This window comes from Prionailurus viverrinus, chromosome E1 (assembly GCF_022837055.1).
Source record: "Prionailurus viverrinus isolate Anna chromosome E1, UM_Priviv_1.0, whole genome shotgun sequence".
In the NCBI taxonomy this organism is placed as follows: Eukaryota; Metazoa; Chordata; class Mammalia; order Carnivora; family Felidae; genus Prionailurus; species Prionailurus viverrinus.
In genome coordinates this window covers 11,355,861-11,383,207 of record NC_062574.1, presented here as the reverse complement: position 1 = coordinate 11,383,207, position 27,347 = coordinate 11,355,861, and the positions used below count along the sequence as shown (strand labels likewise).

General features: G+C 51.2%; 2 protein-coding genes across 5 annotated transcripts in view; one reads left to right on the top strand and one right to left on the bottom strand.

Moving 5' to 3' along the window:
- Positions 1-329: 329 nt before the first annotated feature.
- On the bottom strand, positions 330-18,074 carry ATPAF2 (ATP synthase mitochondrial F1 complex assembly factor 2). 4 transcript variants are annotated; one of them, XM_047832901.1, is made up of 8 exons: positions 16,369-16,681; positions 6,931-6,975; positions 6,527-6,672; positions 5,917-6,014; positions 4,469-4,549; positions 3,146-3,258; positions 2,502-2,617; positions 330-688 (listed from the first exon to the last, which is right to left on the bottom strand). In XM_047832901.1, the coding sequence occupies exons 1-8, from the start codon at positions 16,499-16,501 to the stop codon at positions 551-553; spliced, it is 870 nt and encodes a 289-aa protein (XP_047688857.1). In that variant the 5' UTR covers positions 16,502-16,681; the 3' UTR covers positions 330-550. The 4 variants fall into 4 exon arrangements, with proteins under 4 accessions (XP_047688857.1, XP_047688855.1, XP_047688858.1 ...); XM_047832899.1 differs by lacking the exon at positions 16,369-16,681 and adding an exon at positions 9,194-9,645; XM_047832902.1 differs by lacking the exons at positions 330-688; positions 16,369-16,681 and adding exons at positions 1,091-2,186; positions 17,985-18,074.
- Positions 16,898-27,347, top strand: part of GID4 (GID complex subunit 4 homolog) — a 25,455-nt gene continuing 15,005 nt past the window's right edge. The window contains exons 1-2 of the mRNA XM_047832903.1: positions 16,898-17,325; positions 22,635-22,694. Of these exons, the coding sequence (XP_047688859.1) occupies positions 17,137-17,325; positions 22,635-22,694 (249 nt within the window). The 5' untranslated portion in view covers positions 16,898-17,136. The remainder of the gene's footprint in view (positions 17,326-22,634; positions 22,695-27,347) is intronic.

The window sequence follows — 27,347 nt, the reverse complement described above, 5'->3', positions numbered from 1 at the left end:
CACAAACAACGCCGATTTTCTATTTTCGAGAGTAAATTATTTCTTCTAAAATACCAGGAACAGAAATAACCAGCTTAGAACAAAAAGGACTCAGTTTCAAAAGATGGTTTGATTAAAAACCGGGGGTGGGGGTGGGGGGGAGGCTTCAGGCCGAGGGCTGCACAGAGTTGTGTGTTGACGTGATTTCCCCAATTGCGTGAGGCTCCCGGCCACGGGCGGCAAATAGCAGAAGGTGCCGTTAGGAGGGAAGCTGTTTGACCTTGGTGAAACCCAGACACGACAAGAGGGATGGAGAAAAGTGGAGGTGCAAATGAAAACAAGGCTCCACATTTCCAGGGGAGAGAAATATTTAATAAAATCAGGTTGGGAGGAAGTCACTGGTTTGCTTGGCCGGCTCGCTGGCTGCCGGCCGGGGCGGGGGCACCCAGCTTGGACTCGAGCTGACCTCGACAGCCGCCCTGGGTCCTGGGGGCATCTCGGGGCAGCGCCGAGCTGGGGCGTCTGTGGCCGTGCGTGCAGCCTCTGTCCCGCTGGGGCTGCCCGCCCCGCCTCACTGCTGCAGGAGCTTGTGTTTCACCGTGGCGCTCTCGGAACAGAGGTGGACGAAGAGGGTGCCGGCGGCCGTGCGCGCCCGCAGCTCCCGCAGCTCGTAGTCGTGGGCCCACTCGATGTTGCCCCACTTCTGGATCTGAGGGGAGGACGTGACATGCTGCTGGGTGACTGGCCAAGTGTCCGCGTGCCGACCGGCCAGAGCCACATTCCACCCCAATAGCTGGGGTGGGGGGACCGGACTGGGCCTCCATCTTGCCAAAACACAAGACCCCCACGGGGGAGGCGGCAGGTGAGAAATGCAGGTGGGCAGAGCAGGCAGCCATGCTGACGGGGTGCGGACAGTTTGGGAGGGGTGCCGTCCAGGTCCAGGGCCCAGAGGCACCCACTGCCACAAATGCCACGTGCATCTCCCCCCAAGGGGGCCCAGCCCGAATGCCATCCTCCTCCCACAAGGAGGCTGGTGGGAGGCAGCCTGGAAAATGTCATCCTCTGCAAGCTGCCTCGCTGGGCTGGGCTGCAAGTGCCCCCCTGCCTACCCCCCCCTCCCCCCAGTGTGGGTGGGATAAATAAATCAACCAAGACCACATGGTCGCTTCAGTTCCGACTCCCCGGGGGTGCTGCAGAAACCTGTGCTCTGCACGCTGGAGCCGACTTGTGGATTGTCTCCAGGGCTCTAACAACTGCAGGGGAGAAGCCCAGACACGCAGTGTGGCCATCCAGATGTCAGCGGGACTCCAGCCAGGCCCTGCTGGCTCCTCCCTGGCCACAGGCCCAGCTGCCCCAGCCCATCCAGGAACTTGGGATCTGCCACGCCACACGAGCTACTGGGATCTTTGGGCAGCCCGGTCAATGTGGACAACTGTGACCTGTCGTCTGAAGAGCACTTTACAGCTTTGGAGAGGCCTCCACACGTAACCCAGGTAACCCCCTGTTTTGTGGCAGATCGAACCTAGTTCAGAGACTGATGGCCTGGCTCGGGTGCCACCATCAAATGCAGAGCCCAGAATAGAGGGCAGGTTTCCTGGCCCCCCCCCACCCGACCTCTCAAAGCCCTCACACCCCCACACATCACTCCCTGCCTGTTTAATTGTTCCTAGCTGGCCTCTTTTGCGACAGAGAAACAGTTTTTACCCCTGGCATTTTTCTGAGCAGATGACTAGACGGACTTGGGAAATAATGTCATTACAAAAGGGTTTTCATCATGCTAGGAGCCGATTTGTAATAGCAATTAACCTTCTGAGGTTGGAAAGAAAGCAGTAAAAAGACTGCAGAGAACGCCATAATTCTCAGAGTTAAAAAATGCAAATGACAGTGTAGCGAAACCATATTAATTTCAAACCCACTAAATGAAAACTTATGCACAAACAGCAGCCACCCGTGTTTGCTCTGCCAGCCAGATGACCCACCGTGTGAGTCAGGGCGCCAAGGCTCAGCTTAGCCTCTGTGTGAGCACGAACGTGGCTCCTACCTAGTCCTGTTAGCGGGGCCCGTTCTTCGGGGCCCGGGCAGACGACCTTGATCTGCCTGTGAACCTCTATCTGTAGATAGTGGGGAAGGCCTGGAGTCACCCAGACCTGGCTCCAAACCCTGGCTCCAGCATTTTCCGGGGGTGGGACCCATGCCTCAGTTTCCTCCTGTGTAAAAAAGGGATAACAGCAGCCCCCACCTGGCCAGGTTGTTCAGAAGAGGTGAGGCGTGAGGGGAGAGCTAAGCATAGTGTTAGAACACAGTGGGAGCCCTCCCTGCCCTTATTTTGTGTTATTATTTCTTGACAATACTTTCATCGGCCCTTAGTTTTGATTTCTGGGTGTACATGAAAGTAACAAGGCCAAATCTACATAAGAACATTTTAGATGGGCTAGCTCCCACCCCCAGTTAATCTGAGTCAGGGAGAGGAGAGGAGAGGTGAGGCCCTGAGGTACCCCACCTCGGGCCGCTGGCTGCCTCACCTGGTACTCCTCCTCCAGGCGTGACAGCAGCACGGCCTGCTCCACTGTCAGGCGCCGGTCAATCAGGCCCAAGGTCAACACCATGGACTTGAGCTGGGTCACCACAAACTCAATCCCTGCGGGGATACAAGCCAGGTCAGGATCCAGGGCCCACCCCACCCCAAAACAGGGCAGTCACTGGACCTACACTTTGTGAGTCCCTGCAGCCCTAGAGAGGTACAAAAGCACGACCTGGGGGAGAATGGTCACAGGGGACATGCGCTTTGCGGTCGGCTCTGTATTCTTTCCCCACTCTTAGACAGCCCTCTGGTTTCCCTCGGGGGTGTGATCCCACTTCCACTCCTGCCCAGGGTGGGCACGGGACCTGAACCTATGCTGTCAAGAGAGCTCCACCCTCTGCCCAGTGACTGGTTTGCAGATGGCCACGTGACTGGAGCCAGGCCAATGAGATCTGAAGTTGAGATGCCTGAAGAGGAGAAAGCCAACCTTCTCCTGGGAGGGTGGGGAGCCTGCTGTCCCCCTTGGACTGAATAAAAGGGTTAGCATCGGGGCCGCCCCCTAGAGTGCCCCCGTGACACTCTGGGCTTCGGATGCCTATGCCCATCAGGCCGCCCTCCCAGGCCCGTAGGAAGCGCCACAAATACCTTGTAGGGCCCACATGTTGTAAGAGGCCAGGTGGCTGGTGAGCACTTCCCGAGTCCTGGCTGGGATGCTGGGCCCCATTATGCTGGTGGAGGAGCCGATCTCCACATCGTATCTGCAAGGAAAACGCTTCGCTGCGGCCTATTGCGTTGAAGCTGGCTTCAACAATGACACATTTTCAAGAATGGTCCTAACCATACAAGGCACAGGAGAAACATAATGGAGTAAAGGCATTTTTTGTCATTTTCTTTCATATGTAACTCATTTTTCCTGTTGGTTTAGAAATATTCTTGCTGAAATTTCTAATAGTAACACCGTGAATGGCCAGGTTGTTTTGTAAACCATTAAGGATGAGAATCTCAAGTGCCACCAAAAGCGGATAATTTTGTACCAGAGCAAAGATCTCCAGGCACCGACGCTATCGTTATATTTCATTAAACTCTGCAGTGACACCGTGCCTTCAGAGCCCTTACACAATGCTGTAGTGGTTACATTTTATGGGATCCTTTAGTGCAGTGGCTGTGCCTTTTACTGTAAAACCCAAGGATACCCGGCACACTGTGGGCATTCAGGAAACGCGTACAAATGAGACTGACCGATATCACTTCGGTGAAAAATGGTTTGCCAAAAACAACTCTGTGTACGCTTACAAAATACTACGGTCAGAGCAGTACCATGGTAGGAGCCCTTCCAAACTCCCCCGGAATGAAATGAAATTGAATTCATGTTGCCACCCCATCAACAGTTTGTTCGACTTTGCACAAAAGGACCTTTCTGCTAAGGAAACATGCTGGGTATCGTCAATTCCTAGAAGCCTTACATTCACAGGATAAACGTTACCAGACTCGTCCTCACGTGCGTACGTATCACACACGCCGTTTTCGGATTTAGTTTAATGGTACAGCACTCGTGGCCATGATAAAGACGGTAACTGCCCAGATCTGAGTATTTACCGTGTACCAAGCGGGATACTGGGCATCACTTTGTTTGCTCCTCACAATACACTAAGAGGTGGGGATTATGAAGACCACTCACAGACAAGGAAGCTCAGAGAGCTCACGGCACTAGCCGCGGGGTCACGCAGCCAACCGTGGCAGAGCTGGGGCTCCATCCCTACGTTCAGCATAGCGCGAACGGATGGCAGGTGCTTGGTGAGTGGTGGCTGATACTGACTTGAGGAGCATTTTTTCCCAAGGTGCCCAGTCCCGTCCCTAAACATGCGAGAGGTGCTGAATTCCGTAGGTCAATTAGCCAAGGGCTTTGGTGGTCCAGCGTGCCCCCTGACCGCACCAGCCTGCCCAACACTGTGGGGCCGCGCCTCTTACCTTTCTTCGGCCCATTCGATGATCGGGTCCCACTCGTTCCTTTGAAGTTCCACTAATGTCGCTGGCTCATCCACCCTGTAGCTAATTCATTGCAAAAATCACCTTCGTTACTAAAAAAGTACAATTCTTTCACTCAGTGACAGACGATGGAAAAACACAAAAGGCCACCGAAAAAACCTCTCCACTCAATTCCCCCCACCCAGCCCTACCAGTCCTTCCTGAAAGCAGTAGTTCTCAAAGTGTAGCCTTGGGGCCAGCAGCAGAGCGTCACCTCAGAACCCGATAGAAATGCCAGTTCTCTGGCCCCACCCCCCATCTATGGAAAGCAGAAGCTTGAGGGGTGGAGACCAGCAATCTGTGTTTTAACAAGCCCTCTAGGGGATTCTAATGTAACCTTGGGTTTGAGAACCACTGTCCTAAGTGTCCCCAGTCATCTGACAGGCCAAGGCTTGCAACGTGGTCGATGCCATTCCGAACACTAACGCTGCACCCCCAGGTCCACAGGATGCTGATCCTACGATGATCAGGATCCTGGGATGCTGTGCCAGCTCAGTCACTGCGTCCCTACCTACCCTAACCCTTCCGAGAGACCGTGCCCCTGGCCACAAATTGCCCGTGGGCACCTCATGAGCCCACATGCTCCTGGCTACACATGCAGCTGCTGGCTCGGATGCCTGACGCCACGTGGTGCCACTTATTGTGACAAAGAGACCCAGAAATGGGAGTCGGCTGAGGGGAGCTGCGCGGCAAGGCCTTACGGGGCGGGAAGACGAGGGGACACCCCGGAAGGCCACCGTGCGGCGTGAGCAGAAGGGAGAAGAGACACCGTGAGTGTGCAGGAAAATGGGCCGCTGCGATGATCAGGCTGTGGGACAGCTCAGGATTCTAGAGCATTTGGGCTGGCCGACACGTGCCGCTCAAGCACTTCTGTCCTTCCCCAGCTTGCCTTCAACACCACCGCCCAGTTAGCTGAAGAACACTGGCACGGGAGGGAGGATTCAGAAGTGGAAGCAGCCAGCTCCTGAGAACGAGTGACCGTCTCCGGGTCCAAGCTGACGAGTGAGAACAACGATGCCTACGTGAGAGTGTGCCGGTGGCCACAGGTCCGGCATCGAACGCCCCACCGGGAGTTGGCCAGTGACCCCCTTGGTCCTGGAGCCCGTGAGAGCTACATATGCTACCCTACCCCGGCCCGGACAAAAGGACAGCTGCCGGGCTGCAGAAAGGAACGCCCGGGGCTCTGACACTGGTGTACCCCGAGGAGCCCTCCCTCCCAGGGACGCGCAGGGCGGGCGGCTAAGTGGTGATGTCAAGCAGACCGCCTCCCTGCCCTCTGAGATAAAGGAAAAGGGTCTGCGTCTTCCGCTGATAACTGTCTGGGCAAATGAGGCAAACAGCCCAAGGGACCCACTCAGTCCAAGGGGAATGCCCATCTAAATGTCAATTACCAGATGGTGTCGGTGTCCAGAAACTTCACAGCCGCCTGGATCAGCTGGTCCTTGTTTCGCTGGGTAGGGTTGTCTAGAGACGTGTTGCACAATGTGGTCTGAATCAGGAGGCAAAAAGCCCCGTCACCACCACGGGGCCCAGGCAAAAAGCACTGCGTCCCAGGAGACACTGCCTCCAACCACAGCAACACGGAGAACCAGACAGCACCGCCCAGGAAGTGCTGGAGCCAAAGCGAAGCCCCCGGCCCCACGTGTCTCCACAACTCCAGCTGTAGCACATCTACCGAGAGCTCCGTGCCACACGCTGTGTGTGACAGCCCGTGGGCCCGTGGGCTTCTCACAGCAGCCCTGGGAGTAATGAAGCTGCCCAGGTCTCGTGCTCTCCACTACCAGGCTCTGCTCTATGTAATTGAATCCTTATGACATCCTTGTTCTGAGCAGGGGGACTGCAGCGGGCCAGACCAGCAGGGGAAGGGTCAGCACGCTCAAGGAGGCGAGTGTGGCTGGAGTCCACCCCTGAGGGCCTCATCTGAATTTGGAAAAGACTCTCAATTTTTGCCAGGTACCCTAGGAAGCCAGCAGTCGGGGTATACGTTCATGAACTTGTTACCAGGTGCATGGTGTAGAACTTGATGGTGTCCTGCTGGGAGTCCCATTCAGTGGCCACTGCGATGGCCAGGGCCTCGCTGGGGACGGTAAAGAGCTTGGCTTGGGGAGTTTTCAGCTTCCTGTGGTCCAGGTTTATCTCAAAGCCACCTTGAAAGATCAAATGAAAACCTCTCAGGGATTGTTAAGTGGAATCGAGTGACCATTCCTATATTTAGCTACTTGAATTGGTGCAGACAAAGACAACTCTGAGTCCCTTCACGGAGGGCTTACAGAAACCTATCCAACAAAAGCGCGAAGGGTAATCTCACTGCTGAAACCAGCTAGAGATGAAAAATGTTTCTACCCATTCACAGAAAAAAAAAAAGAAAGAAAGAAAGAGAGGCAGTCAAAACTTCAGACACTCACCTTCACCCTGTGTGATGCTGACATTCTGATAAAACCTCTTCCTTTCTGTAAAAAAAGATTTTTCAAAAAGGCAGTTTAAAATAACGTCGAGACGGCTCAGGAAGTGACAAGACCAGCTAGTGTCATTACTGCTAATGCTGATTGATTGGCTTGATTTTCCTATCACTATTCAAGGTCTGCCCTACTCTACGCGGCATAATCAACAGCTTCTGATTAAAGTTGGAAGGAGGAGGGCATGCACTCTCCAGGGATGAGGGAGGAACAGGACATACTGGTCATGCCCCCGCCAGCCCCCGAGCCCAGGAATAGTCTGATCACGAAGCATTGCAAAGCTGCAGACTGTCTGACGTGACAGATTTTTCCAGCCCTTTGTGCTTTAACGTCTAAGCATGCTCCTCCCCCAACACCACCCCCACCAGCACTGCCCCCATGCCAGAACAACGTGCTCCCATCCAAAGATCGTATCCGAATGTGATAAAGCCCGAGATCCATTTTGGGCAAGGGTATGATGCCTCTAAGTAGGCAAGAGAGGAAAGCCAGTGTGGACGTACGTGTGCACGTGTGTGGTAAGGGGAGATCCCAGGAGCATTTCTCATCCTCTCTATCCAATTAATTAACCTAATTAACCAGCTTGCCTGTGTATTCAACAAGAACTCCAGGCAATTCCTTTTTTTTTTTTTTACTTAATTTTTTTTAATGTTTATTCATTTTTGAGAGAGAGAGACAGAGTATGAGCAGGGGAGGGGGAGAGAGAGAGGGAGACACAGGATCCGAGTTGTCAGCACAGAGCCTGATGTGGGGCTCGAGCCCATGAACCGCAAGATCATGACCTGAACGGAAGCCGGAAGCCGGATGCTTAACTGACTGAGCCACCCAGGTGCCCCTCCAAGCATTTCCTTTAAGAATGGGGAAACAGGAGTGCCTGGGTAGCTCGGTTGGTTAAGCATCTGACTCTTGATTTTGGCCCAGGCCGTGATCTCACAGTTTCATGAGTTCAAGCCCCATATTGGGTTCTGCGCTGACAGCACAGAGCCTGCTCTGGATTCTCTGCCCCTTCCCCTCTCATGTGCCGTCTAGCTCAAAATAAACTTTAAAAAAGTGGGGGGGGGGGGAGAGGAATATGTGTCCTATGATATGTGAAAATAACTTGAATAAAATCTTGTATGAAAATGTAAACAAATCCCCCCTCTTCTGCTTGGAGGGCTTAAAAACCAAGAGGGCCTCATAGGAATTATGCAGATTCCTTCAGCTAATAAGGAACAAGTAGGTCACATTTTGGGAGCTAAAAACCATAACCCAGTCTTAACCTTTGTTAGCACAAAACCTTGACTCTTTCATTCGTTCCTGCTGTTCCATATTCACTGGGTGCTAAAAGCCTTCAGAGTCCATTAGTGAAGTTACTTGTTGGAAATAACAATGCAGCATGCGGAGGAGGGAACTCCTTAGTTTTTAATGCTTTTTAACTTCTTTTAGTGCTTAAAAAAAAAAAAAAAAGCAAACCAAACATAAGTTAAAATGAATTCAGGGGTGCCTGGGTGGCTCAGTCAGTTAAGCATCTGACTTTGGCTCAGGTCGTGATCTCGCAGTTCATGAGTTCAAGCCCCATGTCAGGCTCTGTGCTGTCAGCTGAGCCTGGAGCCTTCTTTGGATTCTGTGTCTCCCTCTCCCTCTGCCCCTCCGCGGTTCACACTCTGTCTCTCTCTCTCAAAAATAAATACACATTAAAAAGAATTAATTCAAATAGACTATGAAAATCAGGAGAGCTTCGTTTGTGCATGGCGGGGGTGGGGAGGTGAAACGGAGGCAGAGTATCTGGTCTTCCTCCAAACGTGGTATTTTCAGGTTTTCCACGACCCATCAGTTTTTCCCAAATTTTGTGTTCTATCATTGATGCTTCAAGTCCAAACTGCATGTCCACAGTCACGCTTTTACTAAAGCCCAACGGGTTTCCCACTTCCAAAAACCGTACGCCTACCAGGTGCCAGGTACTATTCTAGGTATGTGGGATAAAACCATGAATAAAAATGACAAAAATCCCTGTCTTTATGGAGTCAAAATACTTAAAAAATAAAGTGGCAGGGTCTGGCCACCGAGATGCTCCTGCATTATTATGGCACAAGTTACCACCTTTCCCTGAAACGATAACAGTGATTCTCTCACACATCTGACTCCAAGATAGAAAGTCTGCACCATCCTGGTGCTTTCCAATGCCCCTACTTCACGTGCCATCCCGTCACGTTCGGGTAGCAGATGGAACACGAACCTGGAGGCCTCCTTGCATAGGTCTGGAGGCACCCGGACCACATCCAGTATGTTCTCCAATGCCTGAGCTGGGCAACGTGTCTAAAGCCAGGCCAGACAGGAAGTGGGAAGAGATCTGAAAGCTGACTCATCACCAGTGGGGGAAGGATCTGCCCCCATCGGCAGGAAGCGCCACCAGAGAGCATTCTAGCACACAGCGCGACACAGCCCCGGGAAGTGGGCCCAAGAGACCTGGACTTGGGGCAGAAACTGACGGCACAGGCTGAACCTTCCAAAGCTGGCAGGACAGTGAGGTTTCCCACGAGGCAAGTCTTTTTTTCTCTGCTTTGCTGGTCAGGCTTTGGTTCCTCTGTCCTGGCCAGGTCCCCCTCTGTATCTGATTCAGAAAACTGGAAGGGAGTGGGAAGGCTAGAAGGGCAAGGATGGGTCAACCCAAATTGCTCAAAACAGCAGTAAGCCATGCAGAAAGAGACGACAGCCCTGGGCGCAAGGGGCACAAAGTCTGCCGGGCTGCAGGACAGGGCAGGCCCACGTGCGGCGTGTTTTAAACACGTGCTCACCTGAGCGCAGTGGACACGTGGAGGGGCAAACTTCAGGCTTAGAACAAACTTCCAGTGAGTACCGACCCTGTTCCAGGAAGGGGAATAAGACCTGGGGGTCAGAGTCAAAGCTCACCCCTGCTCTCAAGGCACTTCCTGTCTACTGGGAAGCTGAACGCGAATCCAGCCAAACAGTAAAGTGATTTTGAAGGCCCAAGTACAAGGAACACTGGAAACACACACAAACACACGCACACACACCAGGAGAGCCTAATCTCATCTCATCGTGGGCTAAAGGAAGACCTCCAGGCAGTCAGATTTCATCTGAGACCTGATGGAGAGGCAGGAGTTGGCCAGTCTGCACTGATGGATTCTTTTTTCGGAGGGGGGGTGGGGGTGTGTGTGGAAGGAATTTCCAGCAGAAGAAACTGCTTACAGGAAGATCTTTGGCCTCATGAGAGCATGAGAGTTTGGAGAACTAAAAAGATGGTCAGAAGGACAAGAACGTAGCTATCCTGCAGAGGATGGTTCGAGATGCGCAGAGAGGGGGGTGACGGCCAGATCTGGGGGAGGGGGCTGGGTAGGTCACAGTACGGAGGCAGAGGGAGCCAAGTTAGAGGTTCACATAGGAAAACAAAGCCAGGATCTGGAAAACTAATTTGGTGGAATCCATGCCCCCCAACAATGTCAAAAGGTGGAGGTTCTTCACCTGAACCCTCAGAGGTCTTGGGTCACATAAAATAAATCGTGAGACCAGGAACCTCAGAAGCACCCATATTCTCAGTGAACACAGGACTAGCTGTCAGCAACAGGGACCTCATCTTTAAAGATGAAATTAACACCTAAGCCTTGTAGGATCACACAGAACTTGGGTCTGTTCTCAGTATGAATCGCTCTCTTTACAGAACATCTGTTTCAGTGGCAAAAACACGGTCGGTGCCTTTTACACGTGGACTATGTAGATATAAAGACATAGGTATGTGAACAAGTATTGAATTTTAAAAGCTAGCCCCAAGAAAATAGGCTATATACACAGAGAAGCAGCGAGCGACTTTAAAAACCTGCTCGTGTGATGAGTGACTTGGAAATTAATGACCATCAGGTCCTTCTCCTATGAGGTCATTTCAATCCATAAAAAGAAACAGGCCTGTTGGGGCTCAGTCGGTTAAGTGCCCGGCTCTTGATTTCAGCTCAGGTCATGATCTCACAGTTCCTGGGTTTGAGCCCCGTGTCGGGCTACATGCTGACAGTACTGAGCCTGCTTGGGATTCTCTCTCTCTGCTCCTCCCCCACGTGCACGCGCGCACACACACTCACTCTCAAAATAAATAAAAAAAGAAAGAAAGAAACAAGCTGTTTTCTGTGTCCCTTCTCCTACATTCCTCCTCCTGTCCTCGGCTTCATGGACCAGTGAGCAATCTTTCTACCAGCCTCAATTTTCGCCAGGCCTTTGCTTTGGAAAGACTCAAAGCTTCAGAACTACAACTCCCACAGTGCAGCAAGAACAGAGAAAGTGCCCTCTGGAAGGTCTCAACACCTTTATCTTTTTAAACAGTGCCATCTGGTGGGCCTGAAGCCTTAAAGCTAGATTCTGACTTCGGGCATGACTCCATCCATAATCCTAGGGCGGCTCCAGACCATCTATTTCAGAACTGACAGCCTGAAAATAAAAAAGACAACCCAACTAAAAAATGGTCAAAGGATCTGAATAGACATCTCTCCACCAAAGAAAATGTACAAAAATCAGCACATGAAACAGATGCTGGACTTCATCACCATCAGGAAAACGCAAAACAAAAGTGGGAGAAACCACTTTGTAACCACTGGGATGGCTATAATTAAAAACAGGTTAATGATAGGGGCGCCTGGGTGGCTCAGTCGGTTAAGCGTCTGACTTCGGCTCAGGTCGTGATCTCGCGGTCCATGAGTTCGAGCCCCGCGTCAGGTTCTGGGCTGATGGCTCGGAGCCTGGAGCCTGCTTCCGATTCTGTGTCTCCCTCTCTCTCTGCCCCTCCCCCGTTCGTGCTCTGTCTCTCTCTGTCCCAAAAATAAATAAACGTTAAAAAAAAATTAAAAAAAAAAAACATACACCCACATAAAAAGTTGTACACACACACAACTTGTACACAAATGTTTAGAGCAGCATTTGGAATAGCCAAACGATGTTAACAACCCAGACGTTCATCAGGAGATGGATGGAGAAATAAGATGTGATATGGCCATACAACTGAATATTACTCAGCTATGAAAAACACGAGGGTACCGATACATGCTACAACTTGGATAAACCTTGAAAACAGTCTAAACGAAAAAAGAGCCTGCCCCAAAAAGACTGCATTCCATTTATGAAATGTCCAAACTAGGGAAATCTACAGAGACAGGAAGTAGAATAGTGGTTATCTAGGGCTAGAGGGATAGGGAGGGAAGGAAAAGGTGATGGCTAAAGGGCACAGGGCTTCTTTTGGGGGCGATAAAAATGTTCGAGAACCATGGTGATGGCTGTACAACTCTGAGGATACTAGAAGCCACTGCATTCTACATTTTAAATGAGTGAATTGTAAGTGAATTGTCTCTCCATAAAGCTGTTAAAAAAAATTTCTTCAGGGTTGGGGTGCCTGGGTAGCTTAGTCAGTTGGGCATCTGGCTCTTGATTTCGGCTCAGGGCATGATCTCATGGTTCGTGGGATTGAGCCCCACGCCGGGGTCTGCACTGGCAGCACAGAGCCTGCTTGGGGTTCTCTCTCTCTCTCTGCCCCCCCCCCCCCAAATAAATACACTTTAAAAACTCTTCGGGGCAAATACATCTGCCATAGCAATTAATGTAAATGAGCTAAATCACTAAACACGTTTTTTCCCCAATTGCTCTAGCATCCTGAGGAGGGGTTGGCCAACTTTTCCCATAAAGAGCCAGAGTAAATATTTTAGGCTTGGCGGGCCATATGGTCTCTGTTGCAATTAGCTCTGCAGTGAAAGTAGCCTTAGATTATACGAAAATGAGGATGGCGGTGTTCCAATAAAACTTTATTTACAAAAACAGGTGGCAGGCTGGGGGCTCTGTCTACAGAATCTCCCGCAACCCAACACAGCCGCTCTATAAAGGCAGGGCAAGTAATGCCTCTGAGGTGGTAGAGATTCTGAGAAGCTAAATGACTTGTCCAGGTGACAATTTAAATTTTTTTTTAATGTTTATTTATTTTTGACAGAGAGAGAGAGAGAGAGACAGAGCGTGAGTGGGGGAGGGGCAGAGAGAGAGAGGGAGACACAGAATCGGAAGCAGGCTCCAGGCTCCGAGCTGTCAGCACAGAGCCCGACGCGGGGCTCGAACTCACGGACCGCGAGATCACGACCTGAACCGAAGTCGGACGCTCAACCGACTGAGCCACCCAGGCGCCCCATCCAGGTGACAATTTAAACAGAGGACACCAGCCTGGACTTTTGCTGGGCATGGCACTCAGCCAGACAAGCAGCCTCTCCAGAACACCTTCCCCCTCTATAAAGAGCTGGTGGATCGCGGACAAGCAGTATAGAGCTGGACTGACTACCCCACACCCTCACACAGGTCTCCTTTGCTGCAAAATCTCCTCCAACACCCCAGGGACCCTTTCCCAAACCCCTCCTCTCCTTCTGACACCCTTCAGCGGCACTGCCATTCCTAAGGAGCCAAGTTCAATCTGCTTGCCAACCAAGTCTTCATGGAGAAGTCCCCCACCTGGGTTTACTATTCCGCCATCCCAGAGACTCACAGAATCTCAAACCGGTAATGTCTTTGCAGTGCACTCATTGGCCTGGTTTCAGGTACCTCCCTCCCACTGGGCTTCATTCTTTCATTCCTGTTTTCTTTCATGTTTGACTAACTACCACGAGCCAGATACTTCCAAGAGCCTAAACTAGTAAAGTATGCAGCAGAAAGGAAGCAGAGATGGTGGGTCGTGGGCCACCATAGTGGGAGGTGGCATCCACGAGTCTAAATTAACCCTCTGCCTGTGCCAATTTAAGTGAACTCCTGAATGTGTCCCTTTGCTTGTGTCATTATCTTCCTGGGATATTGTAAAGGAAACTCTCGTTTTCCTTTACACATTCACACAGACACCCTGTACTCCAAATGTGTGGGGGTTTTGCCACCCATCAACTCTGTGACACCAGTGGGTGTCCTACAATTCAATTCAGTTCTGACGGTATCCGCCTGGAGATAGCATCGGATCCCACAAGGGCTCAGTCCCCCAAGACTGCATTCCCCGGCTCCCTGCAGACGGCAAATGCAAGCCCAGATGGTCGGTCTCCTATGCTGCCGACCTACTGGCTATAAATCAGAGGTTCCCAGGACCCCTCCAATTTGCCAGAGTAGCTCATAGCACTCAGAAAAAAAGATTTTACTTACTAGATTACTAGCTTATTATAAAAGGATACAACTCGGGAACAGCCACACAAAGAGATGCACAGGGCAAGCTATGGGGGAAAGGGTATGGGGCTTCCGTGCCTTCTCGGGGCATGCTCCTCTTCCAGCATCGCTACGTGTTCACCAACCCAGAGGCTCTCTGAACCCCACAGTTCAGGGATTTTATGGAGGCTTCGTTATATGGGCATGATTAATTAAATCACAGGCCATTAGTGATCAAATCAATCTCCCGCCCTTCTCCCCTCCCCAGAGGTCCGGGGGTGGAACTGAGAGTACCGAAACTCTAATCTTGTGCTCGGTTCCCCTGGCAACCAGCCCCCCCACCCTCCTCAGGTGCTTTCCAAAAGCCACCTCATTAACATAACCTCAGGTGTGGTTGAAAGGGCCTTAAGAATAACACACTCCTTCCGGATTTTGTATCTCTGAGGCTATTTTAGGACAAGAGACCAAATAGCGTAACAAAAGCTTCTTCCGTAGGTCTTACTGCTTAGTAATTACAAGGGTTTTAAGAGATGCGTGCCAGGAACTGCAGGAAAACCAAATACATACAGTTGATCTTTGAACAACATGGGTTTGAACCGCGCAGATCCACTTATACCTAGATTTTTTTTTTTACAGTACAGTACTGTACGTGTTATTTTCTCTTATGATTCTATTATAATTTTCCTAATAACATTCTTTAATCCAGCTTACTTTGAGGATACTGAATATAATACATATAACATACCAAATGGGCGTTCATCTACTGTTCATGTTATGGCTAAGGTTTCTGGTCAACAGTAGGTTATTAGTAGTTCAGTTTTGGGGGAATCAGTTACATGTGAATTTTTGCTGGTGGGGGTTGTGCTGGTGCCCCTAACCCATATGTTGTTCAATGGCCAACTGTGTATTTCTCCTTATAGCTCACAATATCACAGATGCCCTTCCCTCTTTACTGGCTCTTCATGGCCCACGTCCAGGCCTGTCAACTTGGACCCTGACAGGTAAAAAAGCTCAGCTCCTTGCTGCATCCAACTCTCTCCATTTGCATAAAATTATGAAACTTAACAGAAGGATCCTCGAAGGCAACCTACTCCTTCAACTCACAGAGGAAAATGAGGCCCAAAGGAAGCAGTCTCGTGCCCAGTATCACACGGTACCTCACAGGTTCAGCCAGCATTAAACCCCAGACCTGTACTTCGGCCACAATGCCAAACTATCTTAGAGTTCTAGATTTTCTAAAGCAGGCAGCATTACAGCAAGGTTCCTCAACCTCTGCTGTCATCTCTGAACTTGTTCTAGCCACCAACACTCTTCCTCCTCCTCTCCACTGAACTTCTACTCATCTGTCAAGATTCAGCTGAGACATCCTTCCCATCCAAGACCCTTTCTAGAGCCTCAAAACCCCCGAGGTGGAAACAGGTGCTTCTTTATGTTCTCCCAGCTTCCTTGTATTTCCCTTATCACAAAATACTACACACTATTGCTTAATCAGACTATTATAACCTGCAGTTGACAGTGAACATCATTAGAGGGAGACCACGACGGCCTGGAAGGCCACCGTGCCTCCAGCTCTCAGCAGAGAAAAACTAACTGAATGAAAAGAGAGTGTTACTACTCTTCACTCATTTAAGGCAGTCACTCCCACTCTTTCCCTAAAAATTGTCCCCAGAAGCAGTGACAAAGCCACTACCTTCTTCTAGGCCTTATCAGTCAGAAGTAGAGGAAGGAGGCATCGGGGTCAACTCCTTAGCAGAAATGGCAGGGATCATGGTAGGCCAGTGGGAGGGAGGGCCAGGAAACCCGCAGAGAACCTGGCCGGGATGGAAGATGAATGCCGACCGAATGCCCCGGTTCCAGGGTCCTTCTGTGCGCAGCCATCGGGACACAGAAAACAGGCCGATCTTTGCCCTCCACAAACTTCTCACAGAGTCTGCTCTGTGACCTTGGTGTAGTCCTGATCCAGAACCCAAATTTCCCTGTCTGAAAACAAGAATGCCATCTGCTCTCCTGACTGGAAAGGAAAACCATAAGCGTTGAGAAAAGCTGCACGTGCCAAATGACCCTCAAGCGGTCTGCCCTTGCTTGCGCTTCTATTCGCCCTCCCCCCACCCCCATCTGTAGCAGGACCCGAAAGCACTGCGTAACTTCATGAGCCTGCACCCTTCCTCGGTTACCCTGCCCTGCACAGCCGAACCCCTCAGCCCACCTTAGCCCGGCTCGATCCCTGGCCAAAAGTGAATCTGCTCTGACCTCCCTCACCTGTTGGGGGGGCATAGGCCCGGGCAGGGGACAGGGGGTTTGGCCCCGGCCCCACGGAGGCGGTGAGGGCACCCCGAGGCTGGTTCAGGAGGCGGCGCCCCGCGTCCCGCAGCCGGAGGCAGCTCCTCCACATCGCGCCCGAGAGCCTGGGAGGACGACCCGCGCGAAACCTGAGAGCAGGAAGCAGAGTGAAGGGATCCCCAAGCCGCACGCTCGGGCTGTACGGAAACCGCTCACCACCTCCCCAGAGCCCTCAGCCTCCCCTGGACGCCGCCATCTTCCGCTTGACACCAGCGGCGCGCCGTCGCTCCGGCGCGCCTCCTGCGCACACCCCCAGTCAATCAGCATCACAAACGCACCTCGCCCCGCCCCCTCCACGCCGCGCCTCGGGATGAAGACTACAAGTCCCAGAGGGCCGCTCGCGCACCCCGCCACGTGTTTTCTTCGCCCGCCAATGGGTGGAAGCGCCGCGTGAGCCTGTTCCCGCCCCCCGGGCGCGCCCGAGCCAATCGGAAGGGTGGTGTGTGTGCGAGGGCAAGTGGGGAGGGGGACTCAGCTCAGGACAGGGAGGCCCTGCTCGCAGGTCCCGGGGTCCCGGTGGCAGCCAGAGCGCTTGGTCCGCAGGCAGCGGGCGGGTGGTCCCCCCTCCGCCCCCACCCTGCGCGTGCGCGCCCCGGCCCCTCCCTCCCTGCCACCCCCCTCGGCTCCCGCGCGGCGGCGGCGGTTCCTCTCCCCCTCCCCCCAGCCCTGGCTCCGGGGGACCCCGCGATGCCGGTCCGCACCGAGTGTCCCCCGCCGGCCGGTGCCTCGGCCGCCTCCGCGGCCTCGCTCATCCCGCCGCCGCCCATCAACACCCAGCAGCCCGGCGTGGCCACCAGCCTGCTCTACAGCGGCTCCAAGTTCCGCGGCCACCAGAAGAGCAAGGGGAACTCGTACGACGTAGAGGTGGTGCTGCAGGTGAGCGCCGGGCCGCGCCGGGCCGGGGCCCGAGGGCCTCCTCGCGGCGCTCACTGGCCGTGCCCGCCCCCGGCTCCTCGAGCCCGCAGCCGCGGACCAGGCCCTCGCCGCCGGGCCTCCTGCACCAGGCGCTTCACCCCCGGGACCTGCCCAGCTGGTGTCTCACACTTTCCAAGCCCCAACCCTGACCTGCCCCTCACACCGGAGCCTGTCGTGGGCAGCTCCTGGCCGACCCTGAACACTCTCCCAGACTCGAAGCCCGTGACCGGCCTGCCTGGGATCCGGAAGCCCCCTGTGACTGGCCACCCTCAGACCTGAGTCCTTCTTCCCCACGACCTGTCGCCCCAAGATCAGCTCTCCCTCCAGTCCCTCCCAGAACCTGAAGAACTCTCCGTTGGTTTCTCCTGCCTGGGAACCCTAGCCATGGCTGGGCCCGTGTCAAATTATCCCAGACTTGAGACAATCCTCCACCCCTCCCCTTTCCTCAGTTCCAGGGATCCTCAAACCTTGGGGCCCTCCTCCCGGGATTTCTTCCTTGGGAGAGCCTAGTGCCCCCTCAGACCTGGGAGCATCCTCCCTCCCTTAGCCCCTGAGCCTGAGAGCCCCCAGTCCACAACTGATTCCTCGCCTCTGGTACCCCCTGAAGACCAGGCACTCACATCCTGGGTGCTGCTGGGTGGAGCTCCTCCCAGTCTGTTACGATCTTGCCTCCTGGGGCCCCCCACTGCCCCCCCCCAGTCTCTAACTGGCGCAGGCAACCAGTTGCCGGCAGCCCCAGGCCTCCTGCTCTAGGCTTCTTCTCATGCTCCCTATCTCCGTTCTCTGGCCACCTCCAGTCCCCTCCCAGTCTCCTTGACCTGTCTCCCCATACCTCCCCAACCCCTACCTTCATCTTCCTTCTCCTTGGCTCCAGGGGACCCTCTTTCTATGGTCTTAACTTTTATCTGCACAGCCAGGGCTTCCTCCCGGTGTCTGATACCCATGTGCTGGGAAATCGAACTCACCCAGCATTATCTCTCACACAGTATTTCCTTGCTGTCTCTCTACCTCCCCCCCGTCTGACCTGAATTTCTAAGTACCTGCTGCCAGCCCCTGATAGCTTTGGAGCTCAGCTTTACCCACTCTGGCCCTTTTCCGCACCTCACCCCTCTCATGCAAGTGGTAACACACTTGATATTTTTTCCCAGCCGGAAGAGGTCAACAGTAGTTATTACTCCTTTCTCTCCCCCTTCCCTGCAAAACTGTTCCTCCATAGCTACCCCTCCCTGCCTCAGGACCCACTTTCCTCCTCCCTTTGCCCCCTTTTCTCCTTAGCCTGACGCCCCACCTCCTAGGCTGTTCTCCAAAGCCCCTCCAAACGTCTGGCCCCTTGAAAGGCCTCACAAGAGCTCTGAGGACCTAGCGTGCCACCTTACTGCCCCCATGCGTGAGGACAGAACGTAAGCCGTGTCTTTTCCTTATGTGCCCTTGGCTCTTTAAAAATGTTAAATCTTAAACAGCCTCTCCTCTGAGCAAGTGGGTCTCCCACCCAAAAGTCAGTGGGGATACATTTTCTTTTTGCTAACAGCAGGGCATCCTTAACCTCTTTTTTCTTACTGTTTTGTGGGAATCAACAGTTTCCTCTTTTTTCGACTGGGAAAACATCACGTTAATCGTATCTTTGGTTTGTAAACTTAAGTTGCTATCATGAGCCACGATATTTATTATAACTGGAAAACTAATAACTGAGCCATTCGTTCTCCATAATTAGATCTATGATAGGGTGATCCCTCTTCCCTTCTGCTTAAAATGTGAGAATTTACTATGAAGTAAAGGCTTTTTTTTTTTTGTTCTGCAACAAATCATAAAATTCTGGAAGTGAGATCCTTGGTTGTGGGTCATGTTTGGAATGATCTTGAATTTGCACCCATTGTTTCATTTGATGGTTTCCGGGGTGGTAGGGGATGACTTGGCAGGGTAGCTAAGTGTCAAAGAGAAGTTGTCTTTGGTTCTCACAGCAGCCACCCCCTTCTGTCATGGGTGTGTTGTTTCTGAAGTCTTGTCAGATGCCCATTTCCTCGCGAACCAGTGTACGTGGTGATTGAGTTGGCGCGTGACTGGTCTCAGGGTAGCCCAGAGCGGAAACCTGGCTGATGGCTGGAAGCCACTCCAGTAGGATGTCTTGATGGTGGGAGCGGTGGTCATGCCCAGGAATGCTGCCCTACTTCTGGGCTGGTGACCTGTTTGTCCATCATTGAGACAGTCAGTGACATGTGACTTATTCCATCATCTGGTTTTACAGCCAGGACTAGTTTCTTAGACTCAGCCTTCTTAGAATACTTCTGCCTTTCATACCTGAGCCTCCTTCCTGCTTGCTTGCTTGCTTGCTTTTTTTCATAACAGCTTTATTGAGATATAATTTACGTATCATACAGTCCACCCAATTTAAGGCGTACAATTTCAGTAGTTTCTAGTAGAGTCACGCACTTGGGTAAGCATCACTGCAGTCTAACTTTAGAACACTTCCATCACCCCCAAAAGAAACACCACCCCTTAGCCATCACCGCTTCTCAACTCTAGGCAGCCACTAATTTTATTTTCCCTAAGATGTGCTTATTCTGGCCACTTTGTACTAAACGGAGTCGTATGCTATGTGACCTTTTGTGTCTAGCTTCTTTCACCAAGTATAATGTTTTCACCGTTCACCCATGTCCTAGCATGTCAGTGCTTTATTATTTCTGGGGGGGGGGGGTGCATAATAATCCATTGTACAGACGTACAACATTTTGTTTATCCTTGGAGCAGTAGATGGATATTTGGGTTGTTTCCACTTTTTGGCTCTTGTGAGCAGTGATGCTGTGAACATTCCTGTACGAGTTTTTATGTAGGCTTGTCCTCATTTCTCCTGGGTAGAAACCTAGGAGTGGAATGCGGGGTCCTATGGTAACTCTATGTTTAACATTTTAAGGAACTGCCAGACCGACGTCCAAAGTGCCTACGTCATTTTGCACTCCCCCCACCGGGCGATGAGGGTTCCAGTTTCTCCACAGCCTTGTCAACACTTGCTATGTATCTGTCATCTTTTTGATTGTAGTCATGCTAGTGGGTGTGAGGTGGTTATCTCATTGTGGTTTTGATTGGAATCTCCTTACTGGCTAACGATGTTGCACATCTTTTCCTGTGCTTTTTTGGAGCACTTTCTTTTCTTGAAATTCCAGTTTAAAGAGCTCCCCCAGACCGTCGTGAGATTCTGACTAGGTTTTTGTTGTTGCCGTTGTTACTTTGACGACTCTGTTCCTCCTCTGCCATCCAAAGAGCCAAGAGTAACGTGAAGGCCAGGGTCACCGTGACAGCATATTAAAAAGAGCAGCTGTTGGACACAGCTGTGCTGTCAGACTTCCTTGCCTAACGTTTGCCTTGTCATCCTTCCCATGGAGATGCTGGTCCGTCGTTTGGTGAAAGTTCTCTGCCTCGTAGTGTATTTGAGTTCACCCACCATCACCAAGATCAATTGGGGCAGAATGGGAGAGACCCGTGGTTGAACGGAGGCCAAACTGCAATTCTGATTCTCAGGCACCTGATAATCCACGCAAAATGTTAGCCAATTTACAGTTCAGTTTTTAATCTCATTAGCAGGTATCCTGGCCACCTGATACCCTTTCCAGCAGCTGTGAAGCCCCAAACTATATTGAATTCAGTGAGAATTGCATACGTGAAATTTAAGGCCTCAGGTTAGAGCTGTGTGTCTTTTAATGAAAGTTCTTTGCTGAACCGTGTGAGTGCAGATCAGCCACTTTGGATGACGTCCAGCGCCGAGGCTCGGAGATGAGGATATTTTAAATGCCTGGGCGGTTTTCACATGGAATACCTTTGTCACCAGCACCGAACTGTGGGAGCGTTTTAGCTTTATCGAAGCCCATTTGCTTTGGTGCTGACCTCATCTGGCTGACTGCATTCATTACAGTTTTTAAAGATGGCCTTAGTGTTTGATTTCTGGTGTAATTGGAAGTCGTTAAGTCCCCAGACCTGATAAACACCACAAGACTCTCCAAGTTGCTTAAAATGAGACCTCGCTTGACACGAAAATCTCAGCGTGCTGCAGCACCGGGGTGCTTTGTCTTGCTTTAATTCCGGGGGTTTGCTTTGTCCGTGAGCCCAACCAGCATGAAATCTGAAAATCTGCCTGTTGGGGATCAGTCCGTCCGGATTTGGGTGAAATGGCTCATTTAGGGTGCACTCAGCTGTAGGTAGCCATACCCTTTTCGGAATAGTTAAAAGAAGGGGTGAACCTGCCGTCTCAGGTTACAAGAAGCCTGGAGGTGGCTTGGTTCCAGACTGGCTCATGCGGCGGCCCGTTTCCTTCCACGTTTCCGTGCCGCCATCCTTGGCATTTCCCGGCCTGTTTCCCCTCAGGGTCTTTACGTGGCTGCCCTGGGCACCGCGTGCAGGTGCTGCCACCGTCACGGGAAGAAAGAGAGCCTCTTTGGAAGCCCCAGTCTTTCCCAGCAGCACCCAGGAGACTTACACACATACCTGATCGGTCACAATCGGGTCACTCACCCCCAAACTGATGACTCACAAGGGGACAGGGGCACGGGTTTGCCTTGCACCCGTCAGGCTGATCGGGTCTTGTGGGGGCAGGGTAGGTGTCAGAACAGGATCTGGGCCCTGCCAGCATGGAAAAGGAGGAATTTGGTTGTAGGGTAGGTACCGGGCCATGTCGCAGCAACCCGTAATTGGTACATACTACACCTCAAAATCTATGTTGCCTGTTACCCCTGTTTATTTTAGGCTCCTAACTCTTCATCGGGAGACACAAGCATTCATATATGAAATGGGCAGCGTGGCCCCTCCCAGTATTTTCCATTCTGGGGTCAGCGTCTTGGTTCACAACTGCAATTTTTGCCAGAGAAGTCTTCCTAAGATGCCTTGCCGGGATGTGCTGCCCATTTCGTAAAGAAATAATGCGGGATTGCGCTGAGTATAAATATGGGCGAGGAGTACATTTTTTAGACCAGTCGGAGACCTGTGTTGAGCGGGCCCACTGTTCCAGAAAGGCACTTTGGTCTCAAGATACTCAGCTGAAGGAGGTTGAGAGGGTCCTGAGATCAGGTAGCTTCTGAACAGGCATGGGGGGTGGGGGGGGGGGGGGACTCACAAAGGTCTCAAAGGCAGGTGAGCCCTGGCCGTGCTAGGCGCCCACCAACCTCTGGGCCTCCCTCAGCCCACCTGGCCTCTGACGGCCGGGCACACGGTTTTCTGCAGCAGCCCCAGCTGGTCTCCCAGTGGTTCCTCCGTTTGTAATGAGGCTGTGTGTCCTTTCTTTCCAGCATGTGGACACGGGGAACTCTTACCTTTGTGGGTACCTGAAGATTAAAGGCCTTACTGAGGTAAGCACTCACTCAGACGAACTAGAACTGGAAGGTGGACCGCGTGCTCCTCGTGCTCAGAGTGTGAAGGACCAGCAGTCAACTCTGAGGCCTGATTAAAGTGCCCTGTTAAGTGTCGTTCCCACACAGTGAGCTCAAAGCATGTGGTTTTCATGTGCCCTGTTGGAAAGTATACAGAGTCACAAATCTGTAGAAGTTTATAAATACGTCGTGTTGTTACCAACACTGTTGATTTCATTTTTAATCCTTTTGTGGAAAAAAAAAAAAATGTGGTAAGAACACAGCTACGACCCTCCTCACCTGCCGTCGGAAGTTTTAAGGTTTCTAAGGCAAGCATTAATCCTTCCAGGGCCAAGGTCTTTGGAATTCCTTAAACCTTTTAGTTCACTGGAACAATGAAAAGTCATCATCTAGTTTCTAACAGGAGTAGCTGCTATGGAAATGTAGACTGTTTTCCTTTCCTTGAACCAACTTTTTAAATCTCAGAACCCCTGGGAATATAGAAAACAAGAAAGAGCATCCTTTGTTTTCCTGCTGGTGAGTAAACAGGAAGAAGAAGGAGGGGACTGGACTGGCCGCCTGACTCCAGCCCGACCTGGCTGCAGAGCCCTGTGGCCTGATCAGTCCTCACTGTCTCCGTGGCCCAGCAGTGTTGAGAAATGCTCCACAGAGCCATAGAAAGGTCAGAGTGACCTTGTTGCTTTGCCCTTTACTGGTGCCATGGCCTTAATAAGAATGAAAAATAGCCGCTGTGTCTCCTCAAGGGGCTTATCCTAGTGGGAAAGAGAGAATGTCAGAGCAAGAGGTATAGGGGCGCCTGGGTGGCGCAGTCGGTTAAGCGTCCGACTTCAGCCAGGTCACGATCTCGCGATCCGGGAGTTCGAGCCCCGCGTCAGGCTCTGGGCTGATGGCTCAGAGCCTGGAGCCTGTTTCCGATTCTGTGTCTCCCTCTCTCTTTGCCCCTGCCCCGTTCATGCTCTGTCTCTCTCTGTCCCCAAAATAAATAAACGTTGAAAAAAAAAAAAGAGTAAGAGGTGTAGACTATATAATATAATACAAATGGGGGGGGGGTGCTAACTAAGGCACAGACCATCCTCTGTCTTGAAACCATTGTTTCCGTCTCTTTGATTCCATCTGGTTCTGCTTCTCTATTGGAAGTTTGAGACTTTTCTATGAAGTCTGGTGTTGACATGAAAAGATAACTACTCCTCCCTTCTAGAACCTTACCCAAGCTAGTAGGGGCAGAAAATGAGGGCAAAATGAAGGATTCCAGCCTTTGAGTTTGCGGTAGAAGGAAACAAAAGTGAATATAGAGTATACCCACCTCGTACAACAGGCAGCCAGATGCATTCACTGAGCACAGAACACGAACACTTAACTTCATAAGGAAGCCAGCAACATCTGTCACCTGGAATGTTAGCACTAAAACCAGCCACTCTGGTCATAGGAAGCTGCACGGAAATGGCAGGTAGCATTAAAAATCCCCAAACCGTGTGCAGAACCTCTGTGACGTTTCCATCAGGAGCAGGTAACCCTAACAAGGTGGGGGAAGCTCTGAGTCATGAGCAGCAGGCTCCCTGAGGAGCTGCTAGCTCGGCCCTTCGCCGGGGCCGGTTCGGGAAGGGGACTTAGGCTCATGGCAGGGATGAGGAGACCATCCTCCTGGCCAGTTCTTCCCGCCCACGCACGAGCGGCGTCACAAGCACGTGGCCCCCCAGACTGGTCTGCGCCGGGTTGAGCCGTGGACTCAGGTGTGGCCCTCAAGTGGCATTGAATTAGAGAAAGGCGGCTGTGTTTCCGAGGCTCCTAGGACGTCAGGGTTCTTTGGATTTCATCTGTTTTAAGAACCTTTTTAGTTGCTTTACTGACATACAGTTCACATACCACACAGGTCACCCATGTAAGGTGCAGGGGGTGCCTGGCTGGCTCCGTCAGAAGAACATGTGACTCCTGGTCTCAGGGACGTGGGTTCAAGTCCCACGTTGGGCATGGAGCCCACTTAAAAAAAACAATAGTAAAATGTACAGTTCGTTGGCTTCTAGGATAGTCATGGTGTGGTACAACTATGGACTCGCCTTTGAAATTCTAAATCCAGTACGTGGTCACTGGACACGATCACTGAAATGCCAGAAAGGGTGAGGATTCTCTGAATGGCTTTATACCCGTATTCTAAAATACAGCTGTTCGTGTTTGTTTGCTTTAACGTTTATAGTTGTTAGGATATCGAATATGTAATTGATTTTAATAAAACCATTTAAATGGTTGAGTTTTAGCCATAGTCTTCCTCGTGTACACCACATGGAAAATTATTAAGTTGGAGATCATTGGTCTCTTGGCTGCCTCATGTTCACGAACGAGCACAGTTATTACAAAGTCCGTGTGCCTTGTGGAAATGGAATGCCAGAATTGTGAAGAATGGGCGTCAGGTAGCATTTTCTTTGCAATTCTGAGCCCGCCACCAGCAGAAAGAAGGGACATTTCTAGGGAGGCCCAGAAGCTGGCACAGGGCCTAGGAGCCCAGCCTTGGGAGAGTCACGGACAGGCCCTCCACTCACTCACTAGACAGGTTTGAAGGCTTCTGCTGAGCTTGTGCTAGACCTGCTCTGAGCCAGGCCAGGGAGATAGGTCACGCTAATCAAACTCAGCAGGACTGATGTATAAACAAGAATGCTCATTTACTCATTTCTAAAATGAGGTACATGCACGTTCCAGAAGTCCTCTCTGACTTAGTAGCCAGTGGGTGTTACTCCCCCCAGAAGGCAGGTCTACACGGAAAGCCAGACCCATTACTGGAGAGTTTTTGGTGGGCCTGTTAACCGTGCGGGGAGTGGTTTGGACGACTTAAATGCCACGACTGCTAGGCCCACTGTAGTCAGCCCACGCCTGTTCTGGGGGTGAGAGTGGGGGGTGCTAGCCGTGTCTCTTCTCTCTGACTCGTTTTTTTGACGACCTACCCGCAGACAGAGTTTTTCCTTTGAGTTTATACGTTACCGCCACTTTGGCTGTAGTCAAGTGCTTAAATTTCCTGGTCCTGCCCTGAGAGATAGTTCGTGGTTTTGGTAACTTCTGTACATATTGACTCGCACTCATTAGGCAGTATTTATTTTATTTTAATTCTCGGAGTTCGGGGTACCTTGCAGTCACCCTTATCTACTGCCTGAAATATTTTTAGAGAGATGTCAGTACAGAATCAGCTCACTAGGAAGACTTTCTATTTGAACCATAAGTATTTTCTTCGTATTGTAAGAGGGCCCATTTATCATTTCTTTCTTTTCTCTCTTGTGGAAGCTAAAAAAAAAGTTAAAACCTCAGAAAATCAATATGTATAGCTTCTGATTTAAAATCTCAAGCCTGGATGGCGTAGGTGGTTAGGCGTCCGACTCCGGCTGAGGTCATAATCTCACGATTTGTGGGTTCCAGCCCTGCGTCGGGCTCTGTGCTGACAGCTCAGAGCCTGGAGCCTGCTTCGGATTCTGTGTCTCCCTCTTTCCGCCCCTACCCCGCTCACGCTCTGTCTCTCTTTGTCTCTCAAAAAAGAAGAAACATTAATATAAAATAATTTAAAATCTCAAGTCAGGTACTGATACAGAACTTTCTCCCTTAGCAGTTCTTCCTAAAACAGATGAGGATAATTTATTTATACCTTTAAAATCAGGTTTCCACTTAGGAAATCTCCTCTTTAATTTCTTCACTCCATATATATAAATACCTGAACGAGGAACCCGGCCACCGTGTCGGGGGTAAAGGGTTGAGGTTTGGTGGGGGGTGGGGGCGTTACATATCTCAGAGTTCACTGTGAAGACAGCCGCCAGCCTCGGTGGTGGGTAGTGAACCAGGCCCCTTCAGTCTGCTCCTGTGCAGGCGGGCGGCCATACTGTTTCCTGGGAACTGCTATCTCTTAGCGACGTCCCCAGCTACATCATGGCAGGCCAAGCCAAGAGAAATAGCAAAGCCATCGGAACAGATTTATTTTATTTTATTTTATTTTATTTTATTTTATTTTATTTTATTTTATTTTTTATATAAATTTTTTTTTTTAATATTTATTTTTGAGAGAGGGAGAGGATGAGCTGGGAATGGGCAGAGAGAGAGAGACAGAGAGAGAGAGAGAGAGAGAGAGAGGGAGGAAGACAAAGGATCCAAAGTGGGCTCCACGCCGACCTCAGTGAGCTTGGTGCGGAGCTCAAACTCATGAACCGCGAGATCATGACCTGAGCCAAAGTCAGACATTTAACTGGCTGAGCCACCCAGGCGCCCCAGAACAGATTGATTTTAAACACACGTAGATGTTTGATGCAGAATAAGAGGGGCATACATAGTGTCTGAAGAAGAAAGTGGGACCTCTAGTCCCAAGGACATTAAGACTGTAATCCGTGGTTTGCCAGGCCACTGACCACCATTATCATGCTTCCAAGAAGCACCAGAGGCTGGCAGGCTGGGCTGAAGGGTTGGTTAGTTGGTCAGTCAGTTGATTGGGTTTTACAAATGCAGAGAAATGGTGGACTTATTAAATTGTTAACTTTTTCTTCCATTGGTATTTTTCAGAATCTTTGGTGCCTTCTTCTTAGCAGATGAACAAATAGCAAATAAAATTGACAAGAGCATTCTAAGCACCCAGTTAGGATGACAGCTTATTTTTTCCCGTTTTTGTGG

Bases quoted from the DNA above. Each gene is read 5' to 3' on its own strand.
- ATPAF2 (XM_047832900.1), bottom strand. From the start codon at position 16,501: ATGTGGAGGAGCTGCCTCCGGCTGCGGGACGCGGGGCGCCGCCTCCTG. The intron at 4,550-5,916 runs GTAATTGACATT...GCAATGAATTAG, and splicing joins CTGGACACCGACACCATCTG to CTACAGGGTGGATGAGCCAG. The intron at 2,187-2,501 runs GTGAGGCAGCCA...TTTTTTACACAG, and splicing joins GCCTGGAGGAGGAGTACCAG to GAGGAAACTGAGGCATGGGT.